The sequence below is a fragment of the Xyrauchen texanus genome, chromosome 1 (genome assembly GCF_025860055.1).
Source record: "Xyrauchen texanus isolate HMW12.3.18 chromosome 1, RBS_HiC_50CHRs, whole genome shotgun sequence".
Taxonomy (NCBI): Eukaryota; Metazoa; Chordata; class Actinopteri; order Cypriniformes; family Catostomidae; genus Xyrauchen; species Xyrauchen texanus.
In genome coordinates this window covers 54,961,860-54,974,565 of record NC_068276.1, presented here as the reverse complement: position 1 = coordinate 54,974,565, position 12,706 = coordinate 54,961,860, and the positions used below count along the sequence as shown (strand labels likewise).

At 43.2% G+C, this 12,706-nt stretch overlaps 1 protein-coding gene across 1 annotated transcript in view; it reads right to left on the bottom strand.

Moving 5' to 3' along the window:
* Window positions 1-392: 392 nt before the first annotated feature.
* Window positions 393-12,706, bottom strand: part of LOC127634562 (zinc finger homeobox protein 3-like) — a 191,462-nt gene continuing 179,148 nt past the window's right edge. The window contains exons 6-10 of the mRNA XM_052114206.1: window positions 12,071-12,204; window positions 11,445-11,645; window positions 8,180-8,297; window positions 2,637-8,090; window positions 393-2,295 (exon numbers count right to left, since the gene is read on the bottom strand). Of these exons, the coding sequence (XP_051970166.1) occupies window positions 602-2,295; window positions 2,637-8,090; window positions 8,180-8,297; window positions 11,445-11,645; window positions 12,071-12,204 (7,601 nt within the window). The 3' untranslated portion in view covers window positions 393-601. The remainder of the gene's footprint in view (window positions 2,296-2,636; window positions 8,091-8,179; window positions 8,298-11,444; window positions 11,646-12,070; window positions 12,205-12,706) is intronic.

Below are 12,706 nucleotides of genomic sequence, written 5' to 3'. Positions count from 1 at the left end.
AGCTGTTGACCTGAGAATAAAATAGACATTACATTATTTTCTTTTCTTTAGCAAGCCATTGGTATTTGAATGCTTAGATAGCAAGAAAACTGTAAGACTATTCTCCCATACAGTACAAACTGGCTTTATGTGGCTGTGCTATAATGTGAAAATACTTATGCAAACAAGGGACAGTTTGTTGACTTTTGTAAAGAGGGTTGGGGGCCATTCAAATAACTTTGAGGCAGTCCACTGCAATACAGCATTCCACTATCAACTGTTAACTGCTAAGATATTCTCTCTTTATACATATATATATATATATATATATATATATATATATATATATATATATATATATATATATATATATATATATATATAAAGAGTTGTAATAAACTAAAACCATTATGTTGGTATGGGAAAACAATCCACTAACATTAAAATTTTTGGTTACAAGCTTTGGAATTGCAGTTAGTCTTTACACATCTTTCTCTGAAATGGGTCTGTATAATTTTAAACATATTTTAAACATTGCTGCTTTTTTCTTTTGTGTTTTGTTCTTGTTTTTTTCCCTTTTTTTTTTTTTTTTTTTTTTTACATTGTTCATCACGGAAAGCGTTTACAATCTGATGGAGTCCGATCCTACACTAGCAAGATTACTACAACTACTGCTGTCTTTGAGACAGCCAGGCTGTTGCGGCTCCTCTGCTGGCCTGCCCAGCCTGTCTGCTGATTTCTGACTGCTGTCAGAGTCAGACTCATCGGTAAAGACGTCTGTTGGTATTGAGGTCTGGACTCCTGAGGTGCTCAATGAACTTGAGGTAACTGTTGAAGGAGGGGAAATGGGAGGAAAAGAAGACAATGCAGAAGAGGGGGCATTGGGCTTCCCAGCTAAAGCTCTAGAGAAAGAGGTCTGGGACCAGGGTTTGCTTGTGGCTGTTGTGTTGTGTGGGGTGGCCATGAAGGAGGAGTTGGTGCATGATGATGCGGACACGGATGAAGACGGTGTAGTTGCTGATGCTGTTGATGGAGGGGATGGGGTGTTGTTTGAGTGGGCGGCAGACTGCGAGGTAGATGCGGTGTTAGGATTGGGGAAGCAGGCTGAAGAATGAGGTAATAAACTAATAGCGTGCTCTTTGGCATTTCTGGATCTCTTGATTTTTCTGTGTTTGTGCAAGGCTGAAACCAGGTGTTGACTGACTGCTTTGTCCCCTTCTAGGGTGGTGTCACAGGCAAGGCAGTCATAGAGGCTGCCCTCTGCTGTTTTCCCACTGTTGGGGACCCGAAGCAACATCTCTTGCAGGTTTGCCACAGACTGACCGAAAAAGCATATCGACTTGATGTGGCTGATAGCCGCTTCCTCTTTGTTGAAGACAGCTTGACACTTGCGGCACGCTAGCCTGAACTGAACTTTGGGGACGATAAATTGGTCAAGATGGGGGACTGCACCTTTGCTGTCCACTTCATGCTGCTCAGTGGCTAGATTGTTGTGAGTGGAAGAGGTTTCAACAGATGACTTTCTCTTCTGCACTGTTTTTAACAGATCTTTGGCAGATTCCTTACGGTCAGCAGTTTGGTTTGTTTTGGGCTGCTGAATCTGGTGAAGTTGCCTCTGCTGTTGCTGAAGTGCCTCCTGCAAGCTCTGCTGATATTGCTGGTAATGCTGAAGCAAAGATCCAGGTGACAACCCCATCAGAGCCTGCGATAAAGCAGGGTTGTAGGGGAAAAGACTTTCCATACCATACATAGGCTGAAGATATCCACCTTGAAGAGCACCTGGTATCTGAGGGGCATAATATGGAGAGAAGCCAGGCATAAAGTAGGGCAGGAACTGACTTGTTAGCAAAGCTGTTGGATCTGATGCTAACGCCGCCTGTAGAGCCTGAAGCTGGGCAGTGTCGACCACGTACTCCATTCCAGGTGTCGGCATTGAGGTGGCTGGAACAGCAGTGTCTGGTTTTTCTTTCTTGGCACTGGCAGCAGAAGCAGAGGGAGCAGGTGTGCCCCCAGCGGAGGATAGTGTAGGGGGCTTCTCAACCTTCTCCTTGGGTTTCTCTTTTTCCCTGGCCCTCTCAGTATCACAATCTTTGGGATGTTCAGGACGGGGTCTTGGTTGGGTTGTCACAGAGTTTGATGTAGATGCAGGGGTAGGGCTGGAGTGAGAAACAGATGTGCTGGCCTGAGCTGGGCTGGGTGAGGCCAAGGAAGAGGAGGAAGGTGTCTTGTTAGGTAATCCAGATGTGGGGAGACTAGGTGAGGGTACACTGGCACCAGGGATGTTCAGGAGGTTTGGAGGTTTTGGAGGGGTTAAAGCTGAAGAAATTGAAGAAACAAACAGACAAAAACAGAGAAACAAAACACAATTAAGAATCTTGCAGTATATGTTTGACATGTAGTTTTCACAGTAAATATCTAAATATCTTTCAAATAAGGTAATATACTTGGCAATATGGTAAGAAACAATCTTAAGTTAAAGGGAAACCAAGTTTATTTTTCTTAATTAATGTTTATTTTTCTAAACAAGTAGATGTAAGAATGTTTAGCTATTTAACTGGAAAACAAGACAAAAAATACAGAATAATACTTAAATAATGTTTGTATTTAAAAAGACTTACAAATATTACCCATAACAGAGAATTCATGTGGTGAAATACCTGAGTTGGATGAGTTAAAGCCTGGAATGGAGGGACCGCCAACACCTGGCAGAAGAACAGGGGGGATCCCCTGTAGATTTGGGTAACCTGACTGAAGGTTCAAGGCTTGCAAGGCAGGTGTGTCAAACATCCCTTGTTGCTGCATGGCTTGTTGTTGTGCTAGTCCCAGGACCTCATTAGCTTTCTTGATGCGATCCATCTCCTGCTGAGCCATCAGCTGACGAACCGTCGCAGGGTCAAAGTACTCTTTCTCTTTATCAAGCTGGCTTCCAATGGTGTCCTTGACCTTAGAGATGTGTTGCTGGGAAAAGATGTGGTCCCGTACTGAGAGACGAGCACTGTATTTAACACCACACAAAGTGCACTCTGTCTTGGGTCCCTCATAAGATGTCTGGTTGATACCAAAGTGCTTAGCCATGCTGAGCTTAGCTTTCTTTTCCTTAGCGCGAGCATTCTGGAACCAGACCTGAACAACTCTCTTTGGAAGTCCAATGTCATTGCCAAGCACCTCACACTCTAGCATCGTTGGAGTCCTATAATCATTGAAGCAGGACTTGAGCACCTTAAGTTGAAGATTAGTCATCTGTGTACGGAAGCGCTTTTGACCTGGCCTGTCTCCACTATCAATGCTTCTACTCCCAGAGGCCCCTGGACTTGGTGAGCAAGGGTCAGCCAGACTGGATGTTTCACTGTAATCTATTATATTTTCATTTTCAAAGTCTTTTGTATAGAAGCTTGTTGCAGGGCTCACCAGTCCCGAAGACATCTGTTCATCGTTCTCAATGGACGGGACGGTGCCCCCAGATTTAGACAAGAAATCTCCACTGTTATGGCTGTGCTTCACATCTGCACTATCATTGTCAACGTTTGCCTCATCACCTGTTGTAGTATCAGTGATGGCTGTGTTCACCGAGGAACAATCGTCATTATCAAGTTTATTTTGATCAAAGTTTGTGTTTACTGAGGAAATGGTTGGGCTTTCAAACTCCTCCACTCCCTCAACCTTGATAGACGTTGGGCTCAGAAGAGCCCTGGGGGACAAGTCCATGTTTTTGCTCACAGGTGACAGCGAGGAACATTGTGCATCATTATTAGAAGGGACAAGATGAGCATAGCTAGAAATATCCAGGGGTTCCATCTTAAACTGCATGGCCTCGTGTTCAGGTAACATACTGGAAAGCGCCAGGTTGTAGCCAGCACGTTTTGCCTCGTGCCAGTGCCGTGAACGAATGTGGGCCTCTAGGGCAGTTTTAGCCTTAAACAAGGCTCGACAGAATGGGCAACGACGGTGGGCTTGAGCTGGCCCGACAGCCCGAAACTGTCCCTTTCTTTCTCTGGCCCTTGTGTTTTGGAACCACACCTGTACAACCCGTTTTTTAAGCCCCACCTCATGGGCAATATGATCAAGCATTTTACGAGTGGGATTAGAGTCAAGCAAATATTTCTGGTATAGAATCTCTAGTTGTTCTGGGGTAATAGTGGTTCTGAGGCGCTTGTCCCGGTGTGGCTCCTCTCCACTGTTCATGCTGTCACTTTCTCCTGGACTAGTCCCTGCTTTCTCCTCCAACTTCCTTTTTAAGGAGTTCATAGTGGATGTAGGCGTTGATGGAGAAGTGGCAGAGTTGCTGGACATTTGTGGTATGGCTCCTGCTAGGAGCTGACTAGCCAAGAGAGGATTGCTAGGATCAAATAACATGAAGGACATGTCCATTGAGCGATCCAAGAACTGAGGATGGATAAACTGGTTTTGGACACTCAGGAAATGAAGCTGCTGGTGTTCCTGCCAATGCTCAAATGAAGGAAAGGCAAGCTTGCACTGTTCACACTGATATTGGATCATTTGTTGGGCCAACTGCTGCTGTGAGGCAGATGCTAAGTGGGCATTGAGGGCCATGTGGGAAGTCTGGGAGGTCTGACTGGTGTGTGAAATGGAGGGACCACTATGCTGTTGCTCTTGGGAGAGGGATGGTGAAGAGAGCTTAGAATTTTTTGGGACCGTGTGACACTTTTCCTCTCTTTGTGGCCCCTGCTGTGGCATCTCAGATGGATGACTGGTTTCCTGTTTCAAAGACGTCTGTTCTCTTTGGCCCAATGATGCTTCTGCAGAGTGTTTTGCTTTCTCATCTGAGTTTGAGGTGTTTGCAGGAGTAGGCTCCTCCTTTTCAGATGATGTCAACTGAGAGAATGCAGAGGATGTGGGAGGAAGAGGGCAAAGGCTTGAAGATGAGGGCATTGGGGTATGACCCGAAGACCCAGTTGTAGTGTAGTATTCATGCGAGAGATCAACAGAGTCCTCATTTTGGCTGTCATATTGGCCGTCTTCCTCCTCATCTTTGTAACAGAGCTTCTTTTGGTGTTTAATAAGGTCAAATATGCGCTGGAAAACCAGGCTGCACTTCTTGCACTGATAATTTAAGTTGGTAGTGCGAATGTATCTGTCATTGGATAATTCACGTCGGTCACAGTCTTTTCCTCCATCTCCTTGGTTCTCATAATTTTTACGGGCCTTTTGTCTGGCATTTTGAAACCATACAACAATGACTCGAGTTGGCAGACTTAGAAGATTGGACAGCTGTTCAAATTCATCATCTTTAGGATAAGCATTGGCATCAAAGAAGTCTTGCAGTACCCTCAGCTGGTAGTCTGTAAACCTTGTCCGTGAGGACCTCTTATTTCCATATGATTCATGCTTTTGAGGTTCAGGGGAGGGTGGCTTTGAATCAATTTTTGTATCTTCTAGTGTGGTAATTGGAGGGTTATTGAAGTTATAAGGCGAGTCTTTGTTGCGTTGGCGCTCTTTGAAAAGTGTGTTACGGAACCAGTGTTTGATGACTTTCTGAGGCAAACAGGATTTATCTGCCATTTCCTTTATTTGTTCTTCATTTGGAGAGTTGTTGATGTCAAAGTATTGGCGAAGCACCCTAAGCTGGTCATCTGTGATACGGGTGCGGGGCCTCTTATTCTGTTGCTGCAGCATGGCAGGGGTCAGCTGCTGTTGGTACAGCTGGGCCAGATCAGTGGAAAGACTGGGCTCCATAGCTGGCAGCTGGGTAGGAATCTGAGAAGGTAATGATTGGAGTGACATAGGCTGCATCATGAGTGGAGAGAATAGTTGCAGATCCATTTGCATTGGGATTTGAGCCAGTGGAACTGGAGGCTGGGGGGCTGGAGCAGTTGGCGGTGTGAGGGTAGGGGTAGTAACAGGAATATTTGGTGTTGGTACCCTCTGGGGTGGTGGAGGTGGGGGTGGAGGAGGTGGTGGAGGAGCAGCAGTTTCGGGTGTCTGGGGCCTCAATGGGTACAGCTTGTCATATTGTTCTCTGTATTCTTTGGCAAATCTCTCTAGGATTTGGAATGGGAAGAAAGCCTGGTGGATATGTTCCTGGTGACTCTTCAGAATCAATATGTTTGAAAAGAGCTTACCACAGGACTCACACTCCAGCTTCTCTAATCCTTCAATAGGGTCAACCACTCTGGTGATACCAGCTGGCCCACTGGATCCTGATAGAAACCCTGTTGGCTTCTTTTGTGCTTTCTGCTTATTCTCATTGTACTGAATTACCAGCTCAAACCCAAAATTCTCTAACAGGGCTTTGGTTGCATTTCCACGAGCATCTGAGGCAATCCTCGGAGGAGGAAATCCAGAGTCATGGTTTACATTGACTACAGTTTGAGCAGCATCTTTATTTTCTTTGGACTTTGAATTTTCTGCAGTGTCTTTTAGAGCATGATCCTCTGCTTTATCAGAAATGTCTTTATCCTTTGGCAGCTCTTTTTCTTTCTCACTGTGGGGAGATGGCTTTGGCTTTTTGTCCACTGGGTGAGATAGAGCACTCTGCTGAAGTAAAGCCATTTGGCTTGAACCCTGGGAGTGTGAATGAGCTTGGTGCTGTTGTTGAAGGTGATGGTGCATGAGCTGCTGTTGCAAGCAGCTCTGCTGGGCCTGCTGAGTAGAGTTATTTTGTTCCTCCAACAGTGAAGCAGCAGCAGATCCACTCAAATTTAGTGAAGAGCTTAGGTTCATTTCTGGATTTAGTTGAAACTCTGCCCCAGGAATGTAAAATGGAAAGAGCAACTGTTGCTGCTGAAGTGGGAGAAGAGCATCTGTTGTCATCGGGAAGTGCTGGAGAAGAGGGTTAAAGAGCTGGGATTGAAGGAGAGCGGCCTGCTGGAACTCCTGTTGGAGCTGAGCTTGGGCCTGTGCTTGAGCCTGGGCCAACTGCTGCTGCTGTTGCTGGAGTTGTTGCTGATGGCCCCTTGAGGAAAGTATATCAGCAAATTTTTTCTTTTTCACATCATGATTCTCAGAAGGAGATGAATGACATGCTGAGTTGCTCAAATTGTCAATGTTGTGAGAATGACTTGCTGCTGTGCTCTGTGCTGTCTGGGCTCCTACTGGTGAGCTGCTGCTGTTGCTAGAGCTCGTGGTGGAGTTAGTGGCTGGAATTGGGCTTGGGGTTGAAGTGCTATTAGAAGTGCTTCCACTTGGGCCACTAATGGTAACAGAGCTCGAACTGCCAACAGCTGCATCAAGTTTTGCCGCCCTGGCCTTGGTCTGATGAAGAACTGAGCGCATGTGGATCTCCAGTGTCGAACTCTGGCTGTATGCTACATTGCAAGTACTGCACTTGAAGGGTTTATTATCAGGGCTGCTGGTTGGTTCTTGCTGGCCAGTGGTGGATTCCTGTAGGGCCCGTTTGACTTTGTGCAAGTGAGACACAGAGTTGTAGTGTACAAGGAGGATATTCTTTTGTGTAAATGACTCTTTGCAGACTGTACACTTGAATGGACGGGATGGATCAAGAAATTTCTCCATTGTAAAGTTAGGGCCTTTTCTAAATGGCAGGGCTCTTTTGGGTTCAGATCCAGAATCCTCTAGCAAAGATCCAGAGTCACTGCCAGTTGGGCTTTGCTTTTCTTCTTGGTCACTTTCCTCACCCTCCTTGTCATAATCTAGAAGACTTCCCTGGTCCTCTCCGAGTGAGGGGTCACCCATAATCATCAGATCTCCATTCATCAGTAAACCTCCATAGAGCTGCTGGATGTCAGCTTCGCTCAACTCAAGGTGACTTGTCTCCAGATGCTTCTTGAGTGCCTGCAAGGTCCTGAAGCTGCGCTGGCAAAGGCAACACATCGTGGCTGCTCTGATCACATGGTATTGGGAATGCAGTTGAAGTTTCTCTATTGTCTTGAATGCCAAACTACACTGATTGCAGCGATATTTGTAGACATGACGATCGGAGACAGGCAGTTGGGGCCTTTTATTGTGGTCCTCATTGAAGTGCATCTGAAGGGCATTGGAGGATTTAAAGACTTTGTTACAGCCCTTTTTCCAACAAACAAAACCAGTGGAATCATCTCTTGCAGGCTGTTGCTCCTTAAGAGGAGACTTGCGAGCTTCAGCTTTATCTGTGGCCAGACAAACACCTTTCTCAGGCTCAACATCTGGCACCTCTGTAATGACAAAACAACATAAATTACAATTTTGACTGTGTTTTGATGTGTTTTCAAGAAGTATTTTCTAAATTGCAAGATGTTCAAACCTGTTTGTTTCTTAATGTCTTCAGAGCTTGAGTTGGACTGAGGCATGATTTGAGAATCTCTCTCTGGTCCAGGGACTGGTGTGAACATGCTTGCTGGCAGTACTTCCGATGCTGCCACCTGGAAAAATAAATCACAAGGTATGTCATGTTAATTATAGGTCATAAACAACAACCTCCTGATAGGGAATGTGCAACATCTCAAATTAAATGTAAAGGACAAGAAATTACACATTTCCAACAAGCAATATTTCTTTAACAATGATTTTCATATACTTTTGTATCACATAAAATGCTTTTATTTTGGGGAAAAAACCTGTAAAAGAGATTATTTGAAAGTGATACAGGTGAATGATGTGCTATAAACATGAAAATATTTTGAGAAAAACATTACAGCCACCCTCTTTCACAAAGGCGACTTCATTTTCCATTCGTGGAATTTGCACTTTAATCACTGATGGTGTTTTTTCATGCTCTGCGATAGCCCTGCTGCTGCTGCAGCCAATTATTATGATAGGCTGAGAGGCCTACCTTGGCCAGTTGAAAAGCTTATTAGGGAGCCTAATTAAATAAGTCTTCCACATCATAAAATGTGCAAAACATTCCAATGAGCAAAGAAATGCAGTCATTCTGGCTGGAATTCTGGGTAATGCAACAACTGTCAATTTCTAGATAATGATCAGTACTCTTAATTTAACATACAGCACTACAGCATTCAGATGTTTTCCTTCAACACAGAGTACTGTTATCTAAATAAATATGCAAATTATTACTTGAAACATAGCCATTGATAAAAAGCGCATCATGACCAGTATGTTTTTCAGTGGATTTAATTAGAACATTTAAAGTAGCAATGAATATTGTTGTGATAAAAGCGCAAAAGTGCAGCAAGGTTTGCTTTGCTCTCAGCAAAAGGTTGAAGTCAATCAAGTGTGAATAGCAGCAACCTCACCTCTATCTTTCAAGTGCACATGATTCTCTATGCATGCCTCTCTCTCTCTCTCTCTCTCTCTCTCTCTCTCTATCTATCTCTCAGAATAAAAACACAACAGATTCATTAACAGGTTCCTATTTAAAAATAATCAGTAATTAAGATTGGAAAAGGCTGAGAGATGAGCCACTGTCTGCTTCACCTTCCTTCAATTAACTTCACAAACTGAACAATCGGCCTCACTCATCATGCATTTCAATACCCTAATCCCATTAATATATCTCCCTTCTGTCTCTCCATTTTACACTATGTCTGCTTGTATAATTTCTTCATTCCCTGTTTGTGTCCTTATGGTTCAGTGGCCAGCACAATGTTTGTGGGACTTGGGATGAATTAACAAAAGCTTTCCTAGCCTGACCATGTAACATTTAGTAATAAATGTTATTTGGTTTATAACTGTTCAATGCTTTTTTTTTTTTACTCGACAAATCTAAACTGGAGATGGCATAACATTCTATAAACTGAATCTCTCTTATGATATTAGTCAAGTTAACTGCATATTAAAAGGAAACTTCATCCCAAAACATTGTCATCATTTACATTTATGCATTTGGCAGACGCTTTTATCCAAAGCGACTTACAGTGCCCTTATTGGAGTTAAGTGCCATGCTTAAGGACACAATGGTGGTGGCTGTGGAAATCGAACCAACAACCTTCTCTTTACCAGTTATGTGCTTTAGCCACTACGCCACCATCACTCCATTTACTCATCCTTATGTTGTTCCAAACACATATGATTTTCTTCCATGGAACATAAAAAGGAGACGTTAAACAGAATGTCCCTAACATTTGACCTAAAATATCCCCTTGTAATCCACGAAAATATGAAGTCATCCAGATTTGGAATAACCTCAGGGTGAGTGAATGATGACAGAATTTTTGGAGTGAACTATCCCTTTTAAAACAAAGTACCACACAACTGCATGTTTTTAAGCATGAAACACTGAAAAGTAAACAGTCCGGCACATAACAATCTGATTACTGCAATCAGAGTCACACTGTAAAAATGTAGCCATGTCTTCTACTCTCCTCACTCAATCTTCTCCAAACTGAAAGTGTTAAATGATTGTGACCAGTACAGAGAGTTTCAGAAGCAAAACATGCCAGTGATTAACATTACAAAGTGGACTGTTTCTAGACAACTGCATCATTAGGCAAAGAGCACAGAGTGCTGAGAGTATCCCAAGGTCACTTTTAATTTGGACCGTCTAATTGGCAAACATAGTTCCAAATGGCTATCATCTAGCCAGACTCAGAATTAATGAAGCACAATTATTTTCATTACCCCTATCTTAGACAGGCAGAACATTAGACATAGAGTGAGGGAGCGAGGGAGAGGAGGAAAAGTGAGGGAGGAGGTGGGGAAAGCACAAGTGCATCTTTATGCAATGTTTGCAAGAAATAAAAGTCAACTGATTCAGAATTCATTAAGATTGTCTCTTGTTGCTTGTAAAAAAGGTGCTGGTTTTAATGTGCACTGTATTAGCTCTGTTTCTGTCATGCACTGCACTTCTACGGGGCTCAGTAGCGTTATTACCTCTATAAAAGAAAAAAATATTTCCGTCTGGCCCCTTCTAATGTGTTCACTATTTGCTTTCTGGCTGCATGAGTGGAGATGCCTTCAGAGTTCAGAGTGATCAGCCCAGCAATTCAAACTCTACAGGCAAACTTAAACTTTGCAGCTAAAATTTGGCGAATTTATCTATCTATCTATCTGTCTATCTATCTGTCTGTCTGTCTGTCTGTCTGTCTGTCTATCTATCTATCTATCTATCTATCTATCTATCTATCTGTCTGTCTGTCTGTCTGTCTTAATACTGCCAACCCCCACAAAAATATACACTCAATGAAACACACAAAGGGGCTGTTCACATAGACCATGCTTTCGTGTTAGACAATTCCGTCAGATTGTTCATCATAAGCACAACGTTTTTTAGATGCTGTGTCAAGGTGAAAACAGTTTAACTTTCAACACAAAGCACATCAAAATAATTTCATCAGATTGCGCGCCATAAGCACAGAATTGTTTAGATGCTGTGTCAAGGTCAAAATAGTTTTGCAGCACATCAAATTCAGTTTTAAAGCAATTGACCAATCAGACGAACCTAGGGAGGATATACTTATCTTGAGTGTTTTGAATGTTCACATTAGCAGAGAAGAGTGTTGTGCTTATAAATGTTCCTTATTTTTAAAGTTTCATTGCACGCCATCTAGCTTTTTTAAATGCAAGAAAGTGTGAACGCCCCTTATACTCTTCTGTAATAATTGTAGACTTACTGTGGCAATAAGCTTGTCGACGCAGTCTGGTGCCACGCTGTGGAGGTGGGTGAGGTGGAACTGCAGGTGGACCTTGTTGTTAAGCATGTCCTGGCACAGCGGGCAGCGGAACATAGGCTGCACTGAGTGCTGCGTCATCACGTGCATTCTGAGGCGGTTCAGATCTGTGTTGCCGAATTTGCAGTAGGGGCACTGGTACATCTGCACAATGAGAGGAGAGAGAAAGAATGTTAGCTTCTTGAGAAAAGTGGTAAAATCAAGGGTAAAGCAAGGCTGGTATCACTCCCATGCAGAGAGCAGTGTGCTACTCTGAGAGGCAGACACTTCAAAGAGCTCTCATCAGTCAAATATCATATTGATTTTTCCTTTTTTGCACAATTAGCATTGCAAGAGCAGCAAAAAGTTTCAGCAAAAAGAAATATAATATTTTTTAGAATAGAAGTGCATGCATAATTCAAAAGGGACAGCCACACTCTAATATTCCACATTAAAAAATGGCTAAGAACAACATCCTTGGATGTTTTGTTAATTAATGGACACAGTTAATGAGATCTGCATGTCTGAGGATTAGATGAGGTCTATTTTAATCTAGTTTAGACAAACAGATTGTAAATTATCCTTCTTACCTGCTCTGCACTGCTCTTCTCAGCTGTCCTGGGTCTCTTCGATGAGAGGGGGCTTTCCGCTGTCTCCGACCTTGAGGAAGGCCGCTTGGAGGGGACTGGGGAATCTGTCTGATCCCTCTCCGACTGGTTGGATCCTGCAATAGACCCACAGAAAAGAAGCATACTTGTCAAAACAGGGCACAAACTTAGTAGACAGTGGTATGAAATCAATCAATAATCCAGCCCTTACACAAATGAACTGCAGTAAATTGCCGTACTACTGCAATTTAGAATTACAATTTTTGAAGAGGCAGCGTGTGGGTGATTTGACGGTTTGTCTCTTCATATGTTGGATGTTTAAGACATCAGATGTCTAATCAAAACATAAGTTTGCCATAGTGAGCAGCTTTTGGATACATGCACTCTTAGATGAAGCCGTTTGAAGTGTGGCGTCAGCTACGGGATTCACCCAACTTGAGAAATCACGAATATACCACAGATGGCTTCAAACTACATCAAGAGGAAAGAGGTCTGCTCTGGTTCCTATTTTAATTCTTCTTCCTTGCATATTCACAGTTCTCATTGGAATACGAAAGTATCGCTTGTTTATTTCGGTTTTCTGTAAATCTAGATTTGCATGTGCTTCTTGTTACTCTA